The sequence below is a fragment of the Tachypleus tridentatus genome, chromosome 13 (assembly GCF_004210375.1).
Source record: "Tachypleus tridentatus isolate NWPU-2018 chromosome 13, ASM421037v1, whole genome shotgun sequence".
NCBI lineage: Eukaryota > Metazoa > Arthropoda > Merostomata > Xiphosura > Limulidae > Tachypleus > Tachypleus tridentatus.
In genome coordinates, this window is record NC_134837.1 from 162,330,756 (window position 1) to 162,353,668 (window position 22,913).

Sequence of the window (22,913 nt, forward strand, 5' to 3'; positions counted from 1 at the left end):
CACCAACGTTTCGGAACCTTTCTGAATTATTTTCAGTTTTGAATTTTACTTCAGTAATGTTGTGAAGTTTATTTTTTTAATAAAGCTTTAAATTTTACTTTTACCACAGTTATAAACTTTGATTTATTTGAACAATACTATGTACTTCATTTTATTTGAATACTACCACTAACCGTATTTTATTTAAATAATATTGTGAACTTTATTTTAGCTGAATGATAATAAGAAATGTACGTATTTGAATAGTATTTATTTTATTTCACTTGAATAACGTTATGAACTGAACTTTATTTAACTAATATTTCCCCAGTCATGTTATTATTGAAGATAAGATGAAATCGTAAAACACTTTACTTGTGTGATTCGTATCGTACATTAACTGTCACGAAACTCATAATGCAGACCATTCTACCTCGCGAACAGAACTTAGCTGATCCAGACCTAAAGCGGCAGTTTTTACACACTAATCATCAGTGCATAACTTGAAGTAAGAACATTTTCACTTTACCTAAAGTCTTAACTAAACTGCCTGCTTCTCGTTAAACTATAATAGCACATAAGAACAATTTCAAATGCATACTCCTTTTAAGAAAGCTAAAGAGGCCGTCATAATTAATACGAGCATATCATAAATATTAAAAAAACACTAGTCAAGTCACTTACAGCATAACGACCTAGGATAATTATTTCTGAGAGATCAGTTGATTTTTTATTACTATTGTTTTTTTTGGGTGTTGTTTTTTTTTTTTTTTTTTGCAATCTTCTACTTGTAAGTTTACGTAGCGCATAATATTCTGATCGTTGGGTGTCTGCATCGATACCAGCATGAGCAAACTCTCCAGACAGACTCTCAGACGTCACCAATCCACTGACCTATGTTTATGAATACCAGCAAGTTAAAAAGAAAAAGACGCCACTCTCAAGGCCGCTGGTCACGTGACCACTGGCCACCTTGTGGTGAATTATTTTTCCTCGTCGCCTCTAGGGCATCCTGCAATAAAAACTTAGCATTGGAATTTCTGCGTGCGTGGATGGCGAAGGAAAAATTGTGTGGAAATGAAGTAAAAACCTGCCCTGGGCTAGGGAAGTACAGGAACCTGGATGCTGGATTGTCTTCACGTATAAGAACATGTGTCTGTGATTCCATTCACTTCCACCATCTATAGAAAGGCCAAGTTTTTATTCTTCTTGTTGAATACGAGAACAATTTTCCCGCTGTTTTGGGCAGAGAAGCATTTTATTCGAAAATCCTTTCCTCGAATCTTTTGTTGTATTCACCAACGGTGGAATAATCAAAGTGAATTGAAACTTCCACTGTAATTTCTTCCACACAAATATTAACGATGTTAAACATTACGCTCTTATCTATCGGTAAGGCCGCCCTGAAGACAGCGGCACAAGTCGGCGGGTGGTCCCGGTAGCGCCCCCGTGACTCCCTCGTCTTCTCACAGCTGGGTTTCCAGGGCTCATGAACCTTCCGAAACTTGATAGAGTTCTACCGGCTCAGCTCCGGTAGCCTCGACGGCAGGCCAAATTTGTCTCTTCTTAGCTAGGCCATGACAGCTGGATAATAAACCTTATCTATTAGGCGCCACCCGACACAAACATCGCTGAGTGAAAATTGAAACCCATTGAAGGGTGAGTGAGAACAACGGTGTTGCACTTATTTCCAATCTAATGACGTCACGCTTGGTCGAGAGAGCGTTTCCCAATACTTCAGGCGAACGTAATATATCAAATAAAATTTGTAATGAGTTATTGCAATTACATAGTGTTTTGTTTTTATTCGAGAAATAATTCAGTCCGTGTCAGGCATGTATTTTGATTCATTTCTTAGTTCGTACTCAGTTGTGAACACTACTATGACCATCTCATTTACGCTTGACTACCGCTAGTACAGCGGTAAGTCTACGGTCTTACAACGCTAAAATTAGAGGTTCGATTCAATTCGGTTGGCTGAGCAGATAAGAAAAACACATATACACATTTACTCTTATTATGAAACGTGTAACTAATTTAGCCATGTCTAGAAAATATTTTAAATACCTGTGGTCTTTTGTTTTGGGGCCTGGCATGGCCTAGCGCGTTAAGGCGTGCGCTTCGTAATCTGAGGGTCGCGGGTTCGCGCCCGAGTCGCGCCAAACATGCTCGCCCTCCCAGCCGTGGGGGCGTTATAATGTGACGGTCAATCCCACTATTCGTTGGTAAAAGAGTAGCCCAAGAGTTGGCGGTGGGTGGTGATGACTAGCTGCCTTCCCTCTAGTCTTACACTGCTAAATTAGGGACGGCTAGCACAGATAGCCCTCGAGTAGCTTTGTGCGAAATTCAAAAAAAAAAAAACAAACAAACTTTTCTTTTGTTGCTCAACATATCACACGATGCTTCGTTCGCAACAGAAGAGAGAAAAAAAAATCTGTGTAGGAAACATAATGATGAATAAATGACAAGCTCTATTTTAAAAATGAAGAGGTCCAATACATTCTGCTCATTTGTTGTTCACGTGTTAACTGGTGTAAAGATATCAATGACGTTTTATTTATCAGCTTGAACAGTCCCTGAACCTCACATACAATTTTTACTACCTATAAGATTATGGTACTTCATGTCTGCGGGACGACCAAAATTCTGATTTTTCGCTTCAACACAGAAGTGGATGTCAGTGTGCAGAGTTTTCCAAGCATTACACGATTCGTATATACAGTAATGACGAATTTGTTTGTTTGAAATTAAACACAGGACAATACGACAAGTCATCTGTGCTCTGTCCGTCACGAGTATTGAAACCCAAATTCTAGCGGTATAAGCCCACAAGCGTATCGTTGTGTCACTTTGAGAAACATACATTATATTTATTCAGTGGTACCACTGGTCTGAGACACAATCATACACAATAGCTCATACAGATCATTAAAATCATTGGTTTATAAACCACTTATATTTCGAACATACTCTTCAAAATGAAGAAAATAATAAACAGGACAATCACAATTTGTTTTTAACACAAATACAACCACGTTTCAACAAGAATGACCTTCAAATGATGTTGTACGTTTTTATTCCCAACTGATCTATCTACCGGAGTCAACTGTTCACACAGTTTCTCACCATAACACAACCATCTTACCTCAGATTGATGATTTTATGGCTAAAAATGTTTATTATGTATAGAAGAACTTTGTTAACTGTAAGCCATATAGTCTGAAGCTACTCGTAAAAGAAGCATCTGCGTTGCCTATAAGAAGCGGGAAACCTTGTATTACAAGTTTTTTGTTTTGTTTTTCTCACAAAGCCTTCTTAAGGATTGGTATGTAGAAGAAAACTAAACTAAATTGACATGTGTACCATATAATTAATATTTCGTAACGATTGTTCAAATGGCGTTCCAAAGATGACTGCTCATATAGAACACTACAAAAAATGTTCCTGTATTACTTAACCCCCTCTAGTGGCACAGCGGTATGTCGGCGGACTCGCATCATGGTAACCAAGTTTCGATACCCGTAATGGGCAGAGCACAAATAGCCCATTGTGTAGCTTTGTGCTTAATTCTAAACAATGAATTAATCAACTGGTACCTAGAGCACAAAAGCCAGTCACCTTAAAAACAAAATATTGATACTATATATAAATATATAGTATGTTTTGAAATATATATAGAATTATTTTCAAAGGGCTGCATATGATTCTCTTGGAAACTGTAAAAGAGTATATATTGAACTGGTAAATATAGTAGCATGTGGTTATTTTTGTTTTGTTACTGCCCAACTTTTCATCTTTGTCAAAATCATCCTAACCAGTTTGTTTTTTTTCCCAAAAATGGTATAGGTGGAAAAAAAAAAAGATCTAAACATAATAAAGATAACAATGTTTGTTTTTCCAAGAAAACAAACTGGATTATTTCAGAAACACAGGCAAGCTGAATTACCAAGGAATCACACTTCCAAACAGAAGACAAAGAAATGGCTTTAACCAGTTTCTAGAAATATATTTAGCAACAATAGCTACTTGTTATGCTAATAGATATTCTGCATCCGATAATCCTCGAAATTGATTATGTAACTAAAAGTGGGTTAAATATATCAAACTTGCGCATTTATTATTGTTCTTTATAAAAATATGAATATATTGATACCACAGAAGAGTTTAAGAATTGGGTTGTTTCGTTATACTTTTATATATACATGTATGTATGTAATAATAACTTGTATTACAAGCATCTTCAGTACCCATAAACTCCTGTGTTATTTTGATAATTACGAACATATGTACGCACGAACTACGAGCTAAAAGAATACCAATCGAACAGTATATAACACGTGCTGGCGTGCATGTTGACGTACATAATTTGAGACAAGTTGCTAACAAGCTTTACCAGGTACGAGTTTAAAAAATCTCGTACCCAGAGTTCACTTGACAGCATGTAACTAGTATGACCCAAAACTGTGATCTGTATTCTTCAGAGGAAATAAAAGGAAATACGAAGAAAGAACCAGTTCCCGCTGCTCACTAGTACTATTTATTGTCTTATGATGGGCTGCTAATTTCATGTCGTAAACAGTCACGCCCTGACAACCCCGGACTTTCCTATGTAGGGCTTAAAGATCAATTCTGATCTAAGAACTCCTCGTGCATACTAATATACTAGTTGGAAAAAGAATTGTTGAGCTTATATCACGTTCAAGCTGTCTGTGCTGGTGCTGAATAATCAAGTGTCTCACGAGGGGGCGCTTGAGTAGACATCTACTTCTTTCCTCATGATGAGAAATTGATCTAACTTCTTCAGAACAGAGCAACACATAACTAGTCAGTAGGTGTACTGTTAAAACTTATATAAATAGTAATAATTGTTAAATTTATTACTATACGCGTGTATTAAGTTTTGTGTTTTGTTTTTTTGCACTGAAAATCAGCAAGTGACAGACATTCAAAGTACGTTTCACTGCTTGTGCTGGTATATTTTTTCGTGCACAATGTTTCTCAACAGATTAAAGCTATGAACAACATCTTGTGATCGCTGATAAAATTGATCGTTAGTAAAAGATTTTCAAATTTCGTTGAAAACTTACGCAATACTATCGTTATCTTATAGACGTTTTTAATTGTTCATTTTTAACATATGTATAGGCAGAGTCTAAATATCGAATTTCTCTGATATTTACGGGGCCCGTCATGGCCAGGTGGGTTAAAGCGTGCGACTCATAATCTGAGGGTCGCGGGTTCGCATCTCCGTCGCACGAAACATGCTCGCCTTTTTAGCCGTGGGGGCGTTATAATGTGATGGTCAATCCCACTATTCGTTGGTAAAAGAGTAGCCCAAGAGTTGGCGGTGGGTGGTGAAGACTAGCTGCGTTCCATCTAGTCGTACGCTGCTAAATTAGGGACGGCTAGCGCAGATAGCCCTCGTGTAGCTTTGCGCGAAATTCAACAACAAACAAACATATGTAGAGAATTATTTTCAAAGAGGCAAAAACAGTTCTCCTAGCAACTACGAACTACGAAAAAATAATAAATATTATATTGCTTGTATGCAGTAGCATGTGGTTAGATCTGCATTTTTATTGTCTAAAACTATTACTTTTCACCTTTGTCAAATAATCATTGTAATAAGTTCTCCCAAAAAAGGTAATAGGTGAAAAAACATCATCTGAAGGCTATAAAAACTGTTTGTTTTTGGAACAAAATAAATTGGATTATTTCAGATACATACAAGGTGAATTACAGAGCAATTCTAAAAGAAGCTAAGTAAAAGTTGTTTTTAAACAGGTACTAGAAATATATCTTGCACTGACATTTAATTGTTATGGTAGTTCAAATTCTACACCTCAGAACTGAATATTTAAATAAAACCGTGTTAGATATATTAAACATGCATACATTTTTCATTTATGTATGTGGGTGTATTGAATATATACATTTATCATTCTTATACAGACATAAATGTAGTGTTTTACGTTCTATTTTCAAAGTTTTTAATGTTATTGTACAGGTATAAATGTGTACTAGACGGGTTTAGCCCATAAATTTATCAGTTATTTAAATAACTAAAACTGTGAACTCTTTTCAAATCCACAAATTTGCCAACGTTTTTATACAAATAGAAATGGTTTTATGTGTATGTGGGTTAGCGTATGGGTGTGTTAAGACAAAAAGAACTGCGTTTCTTTACTTATAAATAAAAACGTGCTCTTTCTATTAACTCTACAAATTTATCAGTTTTTCGTACAAGTAGAAATGTAAGTAGAATTCACCATTTCTTTACTTCCGTATAAAATGTAATTTTTTATTCAACGTATATATTTACCAATATTTTTGTACAAACAAATATGTGCAATAAGTCTGTTAACACCAGGAATTCATCATTTCTTTACTTGTAAATAAAAATGTGCTCTTTGTATTAAATCTAAAAATTTATCGATGTCTTTGTGCAAACAAAAGTACGTAATGAATATGTTAAGCCTACAAATTTATCATTTTTTATTTATAAATAAAAGCCTTCTATCGTCATTTAACCTCCAAATTTATCAATGTCTTTGTCACAAGTTTGTACTGTGTGTATGTGTTGGATCAAGAAAATCACCATTTCTTTGTACAAAAGTAAAAAGCACTCTCTCTAGTGAACCTATAAATTTATACTTTTGTATGAACACTAATGTTTCGGATACGTTACACTATAAATTTGTAACCGTGTGTTAACAAATATTGGTTTAATATGTCAATTTCTGACAAATCGTCATACTTTTACATAAAAAACGAAATCTGATTGGTGGATTGGCCTATAAAGTTTATCATTCCTTTATATACATAAAAACCTACTGGTGGTATTAAAATACACATTTGTCATTCTCATAAATGATAGGTTTATTAAACCTACAAGTTTATTATTCTTTTATCAAAACATAAATTGCTGAGAATGTTAAACCTACTACTTTATCGTTTAATATTTCTATAAAAAATCAAATATTGTATATTAATTTAACAAATGTATCAATCTTTTATACTGATAACAAAGAGATCTTGCTTTTAAAAGAAGTATAATTAAAACACAAATTCTTACTGATGGCTCATGAACTGGATAAAACAGAATTAAACGAAAATAATAACACCGTTTTATAAGGTGTTCCATGCTGTGTTCCTCTGCATTGTATAAGAACATCAAATGTTTCTTAGAAACATAACAGTGATAACGAAAGATATTTTATTGTAGATGTGATATTCTATATACTGTGAACATAAGAACATTTGTGATATAAAAGTATAATAAGGTTTTTCAGAAATCGATTATTTTGTTCCCATATTTAATTTTATTGAATGAATAATGAAATGAGTCACAAATTTTCTTTCCGTCGTTTTAGCCATCTTTTAATTAATTCCATTAATATAATTTAAGCCCGTGACAGCTTCGTTGGATGTAAAGTAACAAGTGAAAATTGACTTCAGTTTGACGTTAAGTTTAAAACATACATAATTTACTTGCATACTGTGCATTGTCAAATGTTTCCTTATAGAAAATCGAAAAGGCAAAATAGTGACACATTTTTGTGTGTCGGCCACGTTAGGATACGTAATAGTGACACATATTTGGTGTGTCAGCTAAGTCAGAATATTTTATAGTGACATATATTTGGTGCGTCAACCAGGTCAGTGTAATTATTCAATTCTAGATGATACACATATACATATACATATATATATATATATATGTTGAGTGAATTATGCTAAGAAATATGAACATTTTTCCGAGATAAATGTTGAGGGGGTGTGCAGGATTAAGAGCATATTACACTCCCTATCGTGACACTTGTAAATAACATCAACTATAGCAAACCAAGTGTAAAGTTAACAGTTACGTATATGAAGTTATTCAGCTGGGCTAAGAAAAGTGTACATTTCATTCTTATTTTAAGAAAAAGTAGCCAGTATGACCAAATTTCGTTTCAACTTGAGTCAGAATAAAATAGTCAATATGATTCGTTTGACCGAGTTACTCACTATGAGATATAGTCCGGTTATTTAGTGTTTTTCTAGAAAAAAACAAACCACATATTTAATCAATGGTACTAACTGGCTTTGCTTTCAAAAGCCCTCCAGTAGGACAGCGGTAAGTCTTCGGATATACAACGCTAAAATCAGGGGTTCGATTCTTCCCCGCGGTGGACACAACAGATAGCCCGATGTGGCCTTGCTATAAGTAAAACATACACACACATTGTTTTTAAAAGTGTTTTGATATTCACCTTAGTTATAAAAAAGTTCTGAACATTCAGCGAATCAAAATAAGAACCTTCAAATAAAAGTTAATGATATTATTGTTAATACTTGAATTTCACAATAGTTAAGATTATCATTCTAAGCATAATATACAAACTAATTTTCGTATTCTAGTTTATATGTAGAAAATACTACAAGAAACAATTTGTTTCAAAGTTTTTTGAAAACGTTATCAAGCTAATTAATAGGTAATTTAGCTGCTAAGATAAAAGTAGTTTTAAAATGATTTTGTTATTAGCTAGCACATACGTTCTCATTTAGCAAGGTAACATTGTTAACAAGTACTACTGCATGAGCAAATTATTTTTATTATAATACCTCAGTATTTGTACCATGTTAATAAATAAACCAACATAGATCAATAACTAGGTACTGAATAATTAAAATATTTAGTATTTTCAGTATAAATAATTGCGTATGATATATATATATATATATATATATATATTTCACTTTCAAAAAGCAGTACCTTCGAAATATTGCATTGTACTATGTCACATCTTAAGCCATAATATTCTAACGACATTTTGGTTTGCTTCCTCATAGCACAGCGGTGTGTCTAAGGGCTTACTACTCTAGAAACCGGGTTACGATACCCCATGGTGGGCAAAGCACAACTAGTCCACTATGTACCTTTGTGCTTAATCAAAAACAAAAATATTGTCTTTTTTACCTCGTGTACAGAGAGAGAGAGAAGAGCCCTGTTCATAAGTTCATTCTTATTTCTATTGATACATTTATGATTGTATTGTTAAGCACAAAGCTACATTGAGGGGTTATCTATGCTGGTCACTGCGGGTATCGAAACCGATTTTGAGCGTTACAAGCCCTCACGCTTAGCGCTGAGCCACTGAGGGACACAGTTGGGGTAAATCTAACTATAACACAAACATCTGTTTCCTCTTCTTCCTCGCTACATCCTCGTGGGATGTTGAATCCAGTGTACAATACAATAAATAAAGTTTAGAAAATAAATGCACATACCTTGAACCACTGAGTAAAGTGTATTTATTAATATGTTTTAATACGAAAAGCGACATAGCAACGTCTGAGTAATTGACGAGTTAATCCCTTAATGGTAATCTTTCAGACGTATTTAGATTTGTATTATTGTTTGGTACATTAATTTATATATGGAGATTATATTTGTTTGCACTATATGCACAAATAAAATTACCTTTTGTGTATGGAAGAACGTTGAAGTTTCTCACTTGTAACATAGTTAGGACTATTTACAGTGTATACTAAATAAAATCTCAGAACCTGAACAAAACAACGAATGAAAGTATGAACTTGTAAAGTACATTACATTATATTAGTTTGTGTTGTGTTTTTTTTTTTCCTGGCTATTACAGGTATCTGGGAATGTTGGGAGCGTCGGTGCCTTCCGATGGACCCAAGAATTATGATAGTCCAAGATCTGACCAGCCAGCTCACCCTGGCACATCTATCTGTTCCAGCGTTCCTGGACTGGTGACCAAACAGAAGAATGTATGCGAGGAACAACCTTCTTCCATGAATGCCGTCATCGTCGGAATCCGTCGTGGCATTCTGGAGTGTCAGCAGCAATTTCAAAACGAACGTTGGAATTGTACCCCCGAAGGAGATGAGAATGTTTTTGGATACACGTTAAACAGAGGTAAGCTCGTAGAACTTTTTTTGAGTAAATAGCTTGTTTATTTCGTTTTTAGTGCAATAGACTACATACACTACACCTACGATGGAAAACCGAATTAAGGATTTTTAGCGTAAACTTGTCACTGACCTCCCCACCGATGAACATTGCAACTAGTGCATTTTTAATTTCAACTATTCCGCATGCCTTAGAACAGTCGTTCCCAACCAGGGGTGCTCGCACCCTTTGGAATGTGAGATAGCGTTTCAGGGGGTGCGAGATAAGATTTATTTTGACCACCTTCACCTTTATTCGTAAATAAATAATTACTGTGAGGGGTGCGAGAACATATTAAAATTGTTTAGGAGTGCGGGGCATAAAAAAGGTTGGGAACCACTGTTTTAGAAGTCAAGCTAACTAGCCTAGAAATTATAAATGTATTGATGTTCTTGGTTTCCTCACTCTCGTTTTGTGTGTTTATGTTTAAGAAGCTCTGATGAGTAAAAACTTGAGCATTTTTCTCTCTTTTGCTGCCCATAGTGGCTCAACGGCAAGTCTGCAGGGTTACGACGCCAACATTAGAGTTTTGATACCCGTTGTTGGCAAGACACAAATAGCCCATTGTGTATCTCTGTGTTTAACAACAATCAACTCAAACTCATTTGTTTCGATTCTCGTAATGTTATTATATAATTTAACAGTTTAAAAAAATAATATTCGTTCTCTTTTAGTTAAAAAGGACTGTTAAACCTAAAAATTTTCATTTTTATAGGTTTGAAATACCTTTGTTTCATAAATAACATCACCTGATGGCTCAGTGTGGTAGTTAAAAATTAGATCTAGATACTCACAGTGCTCAAAGTACAGATAAGTTATTGTGCATATTTGTGCTTAACAAGAAACATTAAACATTGGGGTTGTTGTATATTTTTATTCATAAATAGTTTCTATTGAATAATAATCTTGTTAATCTGCTAGAAAATCTCATTTATCACGTCCATAGGTATATTTTAATGTCTTTTTTTAATACATAAGCTGCGAATGTGTCTGGTATTAATGTAAAGATATAACTTAAAACTCCTGTCCAATGAAGTTATTTTAAACTAGTTTTCTTAATATTTTTGTAAATGATCTTCTGAGCAAGAATAGTTTCATTTAAATGATCAATTTCACCCCACCCATCTTCTTTTTTATCTGAAGTTCCATTATTGACTCAAAGAAACTAAACATTCGTGGTTAAGTATTTTCTGAAAGCCAAAACTCCTACAAATGGTTCTGTAAGTTAATATTTTATAGAAATCTTATGTTTTAGTGATTGTTTGTTTTTTTTCTTCTGAAAGTTATTTCTATGTGATTTACTATTAATAGCAACTTTATCATTATGCAACGTCATTCACTCATTGTAAGCATCCAGTTGGCAAGCATTTTAGGTGCAATCAAACTCTATTTCACTGGCAGTGAAGTTATTAGTGGCCCCACTTAGCTTTTATCTTCCATAACTGTTCTTATATAACCTTATACCACCCCTTGCAATTTGTTTGTACCATAAAAGATGTAATAAACGCAAGAGGGCACGGAAGGGTCAAGTACTACACACACACACACATATACAGTCACTACCTAAAAGCAGCATATAGTTGCTGATGGAAGGGTGAAAATGTTTTGTCAGTAAGCTAATTTCTTTTTATTAAAATACATTGACACTGTTAGATAGACTAAGACACGTAGAAAACAGTAAAAACACCTTTGACAAATTATTATCACGATAAAAAAAAAGCACTGGCTGTAATACTGCTGTTGGAATGGTTATAGTAAGAAAAAACAATACAAGGTCATCCTTCACGATCACGTTACTAAAGGCACGGAACAAGTTAGCTGCCATGAAAACTACCATGAAAGTCAACTCATGTAATTGACCATCGTCACACGACTGTCAGTTAATTCAAACGCTTTGTGGTGATAATTCGCGAGAAGAAAATAATTATTTGCCATCTGAGATAAATATTGTGTTGTCCATTGTCAAAACAAGAGTTTTTGACCAAAGAATATAAAATAAGACGTACCATTTCGTGATGTTCGTCACCATTATATTTAAGTATATATATGTATTTATTTATTTATTTAAATTATATTCTATCAATTTTGTAGGCTTTATAATCGTCCAGATGTTAGATTTAGTTCAACATTAGTATTAAGTAATGGGTCAAGCATAACACTAAATAACACTGAATGCTTTAAAACTGAGATATTTGGTAGATAAAAACTAAGTAAGTTTTTATTATTTAAAATTCGAAATAGGCCGATTTAAAACGTCTTCGAGTACCTCAAGTCGGAGCGGCATAACTGAATAGTTAACATATTTTATTTTGTCACACAGAAGATATGATTGTTTTATGGGTGATGTTATAATTCAAATATTCCGCAGCTGTGTGATCATCATTTAGTACAGATAAAGAGCCTCGTTTGTTAACGGTTTAAACAACGTTGTTGAGTAGATGAAATATATTTTTGTGCATCTCTTCAACCATATTCTGAATGATTTATTGAGAAGTCTTTATCTAAGTCCTTGTAAGAGAACAAGTTTAACAGTATTACTAACCCTAAGGCACTCACGTCTGAAATAAGATCGTCCAACGATATGATGTACATAGGTATAATTATGAACTCAGCCCTCTAATTCCACTCTCGAATAAATGACTGCGGGAAAAACGAAATGTTTATTTTTCGGAAACCACAGTAATATATGATTCTGATCACATAGGAGTTTTCTAATGTCATTATGTGTTTTGAGACCTATATACTTGATTCCTGAAGCTTAGAACCTAAATAAAAACCTGAATATAGCTTAATAAGTCAAGTATTGTGAAATACAATTACGTAAAAAGGGCATCCCATTAACATATGATAAATTTCATGATAAATATTCTTTCTTATTTCTTTCTAATGAATAAAAAAGTGTTTGTTCGATAATCACTTGGCGGGGAATAATTAATGCCCTATAGATCAATAAGTACGAATTTAAAGCAAACATTTTACAACAAAACCATCTAACCAAATGGGTGTTACTTTTTAAGCCCTCTGGTGGTGAAAACAAGTTCAAAGTAGTGTAATGGTTATTCTCATCGAGTGATTATGATATACTGTCCAGATGTAGGGTGATGGCTAAGCCTAGTTCATCCAAGCGACTGGTTTAACATATGTTCGTAGTTCTCTATATAAAGCTTTAAGTTATCACCAGAATGGGTGATGATGCTATTTTTTTTCCGAGTTAGACTTATCTATCAACTTTTAATATTGTAGCCTCGATGTTTCTTAAGATAGTCCTAAAAGCTCAAATACACAGTCTGCCTTTTCGAATAAGGATTAGGTTATCTAGTAGCGCTTGGTGTAATGGAGAGGATGATGTAGTTCACGGCTTTAGTGTCTAAGTTTGCGAACAAATGGCTACCAGATTACGCTCTTAAACTGAAAGATGTGGCAACGTTTCGGTGTCTTAGTTTTTTAGCAAGCCAAAAGAATTACTTACTTATCTTAAACATTGTACATTTATTGGTGAATTTGAAACTGTCCAGAAAAATAAATTAAAAACAAAATGTCGCTATATTTTGCTCTACAAACAATCATGTTCCAACAGATACAATCACCCTACTGTTTAGTAGTAGTTTGTTTGTTTGATTTGTTTTTTTGGAATTTCGCACAAAGCTGCTCGAGGGCTATCTGTGCTAGCCGTCCCTAATTTAGCAGTGTAAGACTAGAGGGAAGGCAGCTAGTCATCACCACCCACCGCCAACTCTTGGGCTACTCTTTTACCAACGAATAGTGGGATTGACCGTCACATTATAACGCCCCCACGGCTGGGTGGGCGAGCATGTTTGGCGCGACTCGGGCGCGAACCCGCGACCCTCAGATTACGAAGCGCACGCCTTAACGCGCTAGGCCATGCCAGGCGTTTAGTAGTAGAAGACAGGAAACAGTACTGCAACAAATTGATTATTTTTACATTTAACATGGTGTTATTGACTTTGTTTGTTTATTTCAATTTCGCACAAAGCTACACCAGGGCTACCTGCGCTAGACGTCCCTAATTTAGCAGTGTAAGACTAGAGGGAGGACAGCTAGTCATCATCACCATTGACAACTTTTGGGCTACTCTTTTACCAACGAATAGTGGGACTGACCGTCACATTTTAACGCCCCCACTGCTGGAAGGGCGAGCATGTTTGGTGTGACGGGGATTCGAACCCACACCCCTCAGATTACGAATCGAGCGTCTTAACCACCTGGCAATGTCGAGCTAGTTTATTGATTGTAGTATAAAATATGTAATTATCACAAAAAAACAACCAAAAAACGGTGGATTGTTTGTTTGGGAATTAAACATAAAGCTACACAATGAGCTATCTGTGCTCTGCCCACCACGAGTATCGAAACCCAATTTCTATCAGTGTGAAGAAACAGTATTACTATAAATTAATTTCTCTTTACTTTTAATAGGGTGTCGGTGACATTAGTGTAGTAGAAGATACGTAATTATTAGAGAGAAACATTAGAGATAAAAAGCAGCATTATTATAAACCAGTTCGCTTTTCCTTTAATAGGGTGCAAGTGGTTTGACTATAGTATAGTATATGTAATGGCAAAAGAAAAATAAAGCATTAAGATGTGAAAACCTATTAAAATTAACAAGAACTTGACTTTTTTCTTTTACCTCGTTCGTGTTGTAGAGCCCCTAGTGGCACAGCGGCACGTCCGCGGCTTTGTGTCTAAATTCAAACAAACCATGTTATAGAACCACTTAACTTGGTATAACCCAAGCAGAACATCAAAAGACAAAATAGAAAATATATTATGATTTGACTTTTTTTTTTTTGTCTCACCAGAATATGGCGAAGTAAAAGATATCCGTACATAAATTATGTTTAGTTTTGTTTTTATAGATTAAGAAAGCACGATTGGAACGTGAAACTTAAAAAACCTTGCTAATCAACTTCCGTGATTTATTTTATCTTACCTGTTCATAAATAAAGTACTAATCACGAATAGTACAGTAATTCTTCCATGCCATTCGTGGTTAGAAGTTTCGAACGTTATTTGTTAATAATTTTATTGATTCTTCCAGTCGTTGCTACCCAAAAAGTTTATTTGTTTGTTTTTTGAATTTCGCACAAAGTTACTCGAGGGCTATCTGCGCTAGCCGTCCCTAATTTAGCAGTGCAAGACTAGAGGGAATGCAGCTAGTCATCACCACACACCGCCAACCCTTGGGTTACTCTTTTACCAACGAATAGTGGGATTGACCGTCACATTATAACGCCCCCACGGCTGAAAGGGCGAGCATTTTTGGCGCGATGGGGATGCGAACCCGCGACCCTCAGATTAGGAGTCGCGCCTTAACACGCTTGGCCATACGGGGCCACCCAAAAAGTCTGACGTTGAAAAATGAACAGCGTTAATAAACTGCTGAGTACTATAGAAGAAATATTATCAAGGATGTTGTGTTTATGCTGAGTGGAAATTCTTATTAAAGGCATTTATATTAATCTTTATTAAACTACCCAGTTTTTCCCATCATTTACCTGATTCTTGTAAGTAATGTCATAGAATTAATATTATTTAATTAATGTGCTTTAAGGCCGATATTCGAACACATCAAATTAAAGAAACAAAATAAATATTTCGTCATTATGTAATACTGGAGGCGAACTGTACTCCTCTCTATTTAACTCGGTTGTATTCTTCTGTGATTTTTCTTTTTTTATAAAAATGCTCCCACCAATGGCACGGCGGTATGTCTACAAATTTACAACGCTAGAAGTCAGGTTTCGACGCCCATGGTGGGCAGAGCACAGACAATCCATTGTTTAGTTTTGTGCTTTAACTTTAAACAAGCGAACAAATCTATAAAAGTGGATTTATTTAAAACCAGAAACTTTCTTCTGTTGTACTTAATTGGACTGAGTTCCTAGTTAAAATGCGAACTGTCAATGAGAGAGCCCATGGCTCGGTTCCAGTTGCGATAAAATCGCGCTTTGCACTTCCGGTCGTAGGTGTCTTACAAGATTAATAAGCATATCCCACAAATCGATTAGAGTTGTCCTAGAATTGACTGTGAGAGCTGTTAGCCATCAGCCTTCCTTCAGTTCAAAATTAAATAGCTAATGCAAACAGCCTGTGTGCAGCTTTCGCGAATATACGGAGCAAACACAAATTAAGCTAACTCTGTGTATTTTATCACGGACAAGATAAATGGTTAAGTTTTATAGCAGAGATACGATATTATATACAGAACGTAGATATACACATACATATTTATGTTTTCATTGAAGATCAGTTATTGTCCAGTGAAGAATCTTCTGTGTTGATTTCTCTAAAAGAAGCTTCATCCAAAACAATTTCTTCTTTTAGTTATTTCTAGATAAAAAAAACTATTAAAATATTAAACAACACGCTTGAAAGAATCGTTTTGTAAGGTAAGCACTTAAGAAAGAAGTGAATTCTGTATTAAATCATAGAATAAATCAAAATTACTTAAACGTCATTAAATAGATTATTTCTAGTTACAGAACGTAAAAGTGGAGAAAGTTTTTCAACAGTGTAAGTAATAGTTGTATGAAAACTAAATTACAGCGGTTGAATAAAAAAAAACATAGTTTTATGCCAGTGCAAATAACGAAACCAAATTTGTAAGATTTGCAGGCGCCGTCTATCGTTACAGCATCCATAATATCAAAAAACATGTTTAAGAGATGCGGCGTTTCTTGTGTAAAAAGTAAAATTGTGGCAGATAATATTTACTAGTAAAATAGTTTTTTAGAATAGATAAATAGATAGATTATTTGAATCACTTCATCATACTAACTAACAGTATAAAAAGACGACACGTCAGCTTTCCTTTTTCCTATCATCTGGTTTAACAAATGACCGATCTCACCTTCAAGTTCACAAACCAAACAAACAAGCAAAAGCGCTAACAAGAATCAAAACGTGTTTGTATATTGTTGTTTTAAATACAGGCTCTAATGGTGTAGGTAGTTATTTTTATGTGCATAGATACCGGTTTAGAGGCACAGAATCATTTTCAGAGTGGTGACCATCAGCAAAATCTAACATGAAGTTTTAATACATCATAAATAAAATAAAAACACTGGAATATACATTCTCATATCTTTTTAGCAACAACAACATAACCGTTGCTTCTCTGAATTCGGTTAAATCATTCTTATTTTATTAATAAAAACAGTTATAAATAACAACTTTATTATTATATATAATATATATAATAAAATCTGTATAATTTTTAAAAGGAAAGAACTCGACAATAAAGCCTAATTTCTTCAGCAGAAACTTTGTTATTTGTTTTTATTGTTGTTGTTGTTAAGTGTTTTGCCCACTACTGATGTTAAAACCAATCTTTTAACGTTATAAGCACTCACATTTACCACTGAGTCATCGAGAGCTTTTTCAGAGTTAAACGGTAGCATTATAACCACTGTTTTCCTCTCTGCTTCAAAAGGCATATTTTCTGAAACTGCTGCCAGGTGGCATCACAAAAGAAAGGCAAAACAGTTCGATATGATTCGTAGTTTTATATATACATAGTATAGCTGGTATAAACAAAACTATGAAAAGTCAGTTGGTTACACAAATTGCGCAATCAATTTCCTGAGAATATCTTATGTTACAATGGACTTAGTATCCCGTTTTTGGCATGTATACTTTTATAGTACAGCAGATCATAGATCTATTGAATAATATATATACCCTCAGTAAAATCTCGCCAGCCTCACTTCAAGCTTAGCTTAAATGTTCAAAGACTAGAAATATTTAAACAGCATATTTATAGACTTGTGTTAATAGCACAGAAATGGCCTTATTTCTCTAGGCGGATTTTTTGTTTGTTTTTGTTTTCGCTTTTCTGCTCGTGCGATCTGCGTTTACTCTTTACGTCTCAGATCAAGTTTGGAGTGCACAGTCTACAAAACAATCTAAACAGAAAAGCTTTGAGCGTATTCATCCTGTTTCGCGTATTACAAGTTGTTGTTTTTCATGTTATCATGGGGTTTTCTCTTTAGTATTTTCGTTATCGGAATTTTGGTCTTTGTAGACCAGGGAGGGTCAGGTCCACTAAAACCTCTTCCTCCTTACCATGAAATGTTACAACATCTTTGTTTGGTTTTTAATTTCGCGCAAACCTACACAAAGGTTATCGGTGCTAGCCGTCCCTAATTTAACAGTGAAAGATTAGAAGGAAGGTAGCTAGTTATAACTAGTCACCGTCAACTCTTGAGCTATTCTTTTTACCAACGAATAGTGGAGTTGGCTAAACATTATAACGCCCCCATGGGTGAAAGATCGAGCATGTTTGGTGTGATAGGGATTCGAACCTACGACCCTAAGATTACAAGTCGAGTGCCTTAACCACCTGGCCATGCCGGGCCAGAAATTACCGTAACAAAGTGTATTGAGATTTAAAAACGTAGATATGGAGAGAATTGCGAGTCAAGTGCCCTAACTACCTGACCATGTTGGGCCAACGTACAACCCTCCACTGTCGTCAAAGCACAGCTAATAGTCAAACGCATAGCTATCTACACATCAATAAAAAAAATATAGTCTGAGATTTTTAAACAGTTTCATTTGGAATTCCAAAGAATGATCGTTCATTCCCTAGTCTCCTACCAAGAATTTCTTGAGCTAATACTATCAATAACAATAATAATAACTAATGACTAAAAGCACCAGCATTCATTTCCGTTGATTACTTTTTTAACAAACATTCCAAAGTCATGGCTGACCTATACACCCATAAGTTAAAACAACTTTGTGTGATGTGAATGTTATAACTAAAGCAGTAGTTATTAAAACATATTTCTTCAGCGTAGTTCCATTTTTTGCACAAAATACATGGTCGAGTTTTGTAAAAAGGAAAACAACAGAATGGAAATAACATTATGATCTACAAAAATATAGTGTTGGAAGTAAATTCACGTGAGATTTGTGCATGTGATAACAAATTTGGTGTCGCCAATTAAAACTTTTATTATTACCACAATTTGTTCTTGCTGTATGCTCAAGCATGGGTAGCGATAAATTATCTTGTTTTTAGCTTTATTCTGTTAAGCTATAGAAAAACCAACTTATCTGTATTAGTTTTGAAACGTGAATAAAATCACGTGTTAAAAAAACAACAATGACATAGAATACTCGAGCAAGGATTGAAAAAAAAATAGGATAACAAGATAAATAACATTAAATTCATTCTTCATGGCTTGTGATCACGCCAACAATGAACCTGTTCATATCCCTCGGGCTAACGTTTTATATAGTGTCATTGCCTAATTTCAAACCTGTAGTTGGTTCACGTGGTTCTTTTTATATGTATGAGCAGATAGATTTCTGTATGATTACTCATATTATCTTTCCTGTCAAAAGCCTTTGGAAGTGCTGGAACAGGTCTAACACGAGGGGCACCACTTTAGGACCATTAATAAAGAATTAGCCTACTTTGATTTTCAACCACTTCAGGGAGTGTTCTTCTGGAGTTTGAGGCGGGAGTCGTATTACTTTTATTTGCATCTCGGTCAGATTAATGTTTCATTCCTGAGAGTAAGAGAAACTTTTGTCCCTGTAAAGCGCTTGTGTGCGTTAAGTCACGCATTGTCTACTCGTAATTGTAGGGTAGGGTTTAGCCCTTGATACCAACAAGGGAAAACTGTCTGTTGAGAGGGGTGGGGCCATCACGGCGTTGGGTGCTAATCAGTAAGTCACACTCTGTGAACTTTGACACATAAAGAACCTCTCAATACTAGTTCACGTGCCCCTGAGATGCAAAACATAACATTTCTTACTCATCATCCATCGCTTAAGTGTGACTGCCACGCCCTTCCCGCCACCTGCCGGTAAGAATCTTGATGAACGGGGAAATATCTTGGAAGCCAATTTTAAATATATGTAACTAACTGTCTGATAAGTCGACTGATACATTGCTGAAGGACGGACGATAAGCTAATGGTCTAACTCTTTAAATCAGCTTGTGGCGCCATCTTGCCCAGTTAACCAATTCCAAATAAAAAAACCATATCATACAATATAGGCATTCCGGATTTGTAAAGTTGTTTCAACAACAACACAAAAAAGTTATTACAAAATTATTCCTAACAAATTTTCAGAATATCTGTTTGAAAATAGCACATAAGATACAGTGGTTTGATTCGAAAATAGCACATGAGATACAGTGGTTTGATTAAATTGCCATTTTGATGGATTCTTAGTGGACTGCGTTTAAAAAGTATCAAAGTGTCATTTACAATTATTACATGGATTTCTTGTTTGTTTGTTTTGTTTTTTTAATTTCGCGCAAAGCTACTCGAGGGCTATCTGCGCTAGCCGTCCCTAATTTAGCAGTGTAAGACTAGAGGGAAGGCAACTAGTCATCACCACCCACCGCCAATTCTTGGGCTACTCTTTTACCAACGAATAGTGGGATTGGCCGTCACATTATAACGCCCCCACGGCTAAAAGGGCGAGCATGTTTGGTGCGAGAGTGATTCGAACCCGCGACTCTCAGATTACATGGATTTAAAAAAATAAGAATCCTTCATTTATTTATTTCTATTTAAAAGTTATAATGTCATTTTATCATAAATGAGAAAACAAAACGCCAAATCTATAAAATGCACGAAAAACAAGTCAACCTTCATCTGTAAATACCTAATCTGTTTAGATATTATCATATAGTAACTGAATAAAGTTACCCTGTTGTTTGTCTTTCCCGCAGTATTTGTTTGTTTCTTGTTAAGAATAAAACTATAGAATAGACTCTCTGTGTTGAGATGAATATGAGCATGAATTCCTGTTTTTAGCAATATAATAAGTAAATCTTCATACTTACCGCTGAGTCATTGGTGGGAGAACCCTGGCCTCCCGAAATATAGTTTAATTTTAACGTTAATTACATCTATCAACAGATGGCGCAAAATATAATATATGAGTATTGAAAGATTATATTTAAAGTACAAAACTTCACAATGAGAAAACTATCTGCACTGTGCCCATTGCGGGTATCGAGTCCCAATTTTTTAAGTAAAGCTTTAAGCTTACTGCTGAGCCAATGGAAAGTGATCGGAGTGATACTGTGCTTTATCTGTTGTATTTCTCCTGTTTGTCAAGAACAATATATGTACGTAATGAAAAGCACATTTCATGTTTCAGGATTGTCAGGGTTTAAATTACCTCATTGAATTTTTATGTTCAATTTCTTTGAAAGCCTGATTTTTTATTTTTTTTTCCTAAATCAAGTTCTTGGTTTTGAAACGTTTTGAATTCATAAGTTTCACGAAATCGTAAACTCAATCAGAAGATAATATAATGTTTAGGGACAACAAATGACCAACTGGTCCATCTTGGCTGTCCCATCCTCTAAACTAATCCAAAACTATTAGATAAAAAGAACTCAAACATAGCCTTTATCATTCATACAGTTATCAAATTACCTCTCAGATTCGCTTACGTTTACTGCCTTCACAACATTTGAAAATACCTCGTTCTAAAGGCCAACCACCCTGATAGAAAAATATAACTCTTGGCTGAAGATGACTCCTACGCTGCCAAAATTTATATTTGTGTCCCCTAGTTCTATCATTCTCACCATTAAGTATTAAAAATATAATGCATCAAGACTATCAATTCCCTTAACAATGTTATTCACCTCAGTCAGATACTCTCTAACTGTTCCTTTTCTAGAAAAAAAAAAACCAATCTGAGAGATTTCTGGGCCTGGCCTGGCCAAGCGAATAACGCGTGCGACTCGTAATCCGAGGGTCACAGGTTCGCGCCCGCGTCGCGCTAAACATGCTCGCCCTCCCAGCCGTGGGGGCGTATAATGTGACGGTCAATCCCACTATTCGTTGGTAAAAGAGTAGCCCAAGAGTTGGCGGTGGGTGGTGATGACTAGCTGCCTTCCCTCTAGTCTTACACTGCAAAATTAGGGACGGCTAGCACAGATAGCCATCGAGTAGCTTTGTGCGAAATTCCAAAACAAACAAACAAACAACCAAACTGAGAGATTTCTACCTCTCCATCCCAAGAATCACTCTATTAACCTTTCAACAATTCAATGTCCTTCGTAAGGTAAGGAGCCCAAGATTTCTAAACACAACACTCAAAATGTAACTTAAACAGGGACTTAACAATGAAATTATAACCTCTTTAGACTTGTATTCAATGCTTCTGAAGAAACAATCTAAAATCCTACTTGCCCTACCACTAGCGACAACACATTACTTGGATGGTTTGAAAGACTGTTCAACCAATATACCAGAATCTGTTTCTTTCATAACATTGTTAAGGTTATTTCCATCCAAATTATATTTATAATTCAAATTGTAATAATCCACGTGTTTTTCGCATTTTTTATAATTAAAACCCATCTGTCATTTACTTGTTCAACTTGCTAAATAATCTAAATCTATTTGTAGATCAGAAGTATCTTCTTCATATCAAGCAACACTCAAGATAACAATTCCTTCACCTGTCATTAATGTAAATCGAAAAGAGTCCTAAGACTAAGCCTTACGGTGTACCACTTGCAGCATTAATCCAGTTTGACTGAACTTCATTTATAACAATCCTCTGCTTTCTTCCATCAAGCCACTCTTCTATCCAGTTGGTTATATTATCCCACACACCTGTAGAGATAAATTACTTTACAAGCCTTTCATGTGGCACCTTGTCACATGCCCTCTAAAAATCTAGATACACCAAATATGCACACTTACCCTCATCTACATGTGCAATAACAGTTTCAAAGCATGTCAAAAGATTTGTAAGGCAAGATTTTCCCTTCGTAAAATCATATTGATTATCTAATAAAATTCTAAACTTTGTCAAAAGACCTTGCATAGCATCTTTTATCAGGCGTTTCAAAACTTTTCCCACGACCGATGTGAGGTTGGTAGTTGTTCTTCTAATTGTAGAGTAAGGAGTATCTTTGGAAATCTAGTTCGTATTGTTTGTTTGTTTTCTAGACAAA

At 35.0% G+C, this 22,913-nt stretch overlaps 1 protein-coding gene across 3 annotated transcripts in view; it reads left to right on the top strand.

Moving 5' to 3' along the window:
• Positions 1 to 22,913, top strand: part of LOC143238306 (protein Wnt-16-like) — a 72,301-nt gene that overhangs the window by 13,819 nt on the left and 35,569 nt on the right. For all 3 annotated transcript variants that reach the window (XR_013020512.1, XM_076478404.1, XM_076478405.1), the window contains exon 2: positions 9,624 to 9,907. Coding sequence is in view for 2 of the 3 variants with exons in the window: in XM_076478404.1 (XP_076334519.1) it covers positions 9,624 to 9,907 (284 nt within the window). In the remaining variant the exon portion in view is untranslated. The remainder of the gene's footprint in view (positions 1 to 9,623; positions 9,908 to 22,913) is intronic.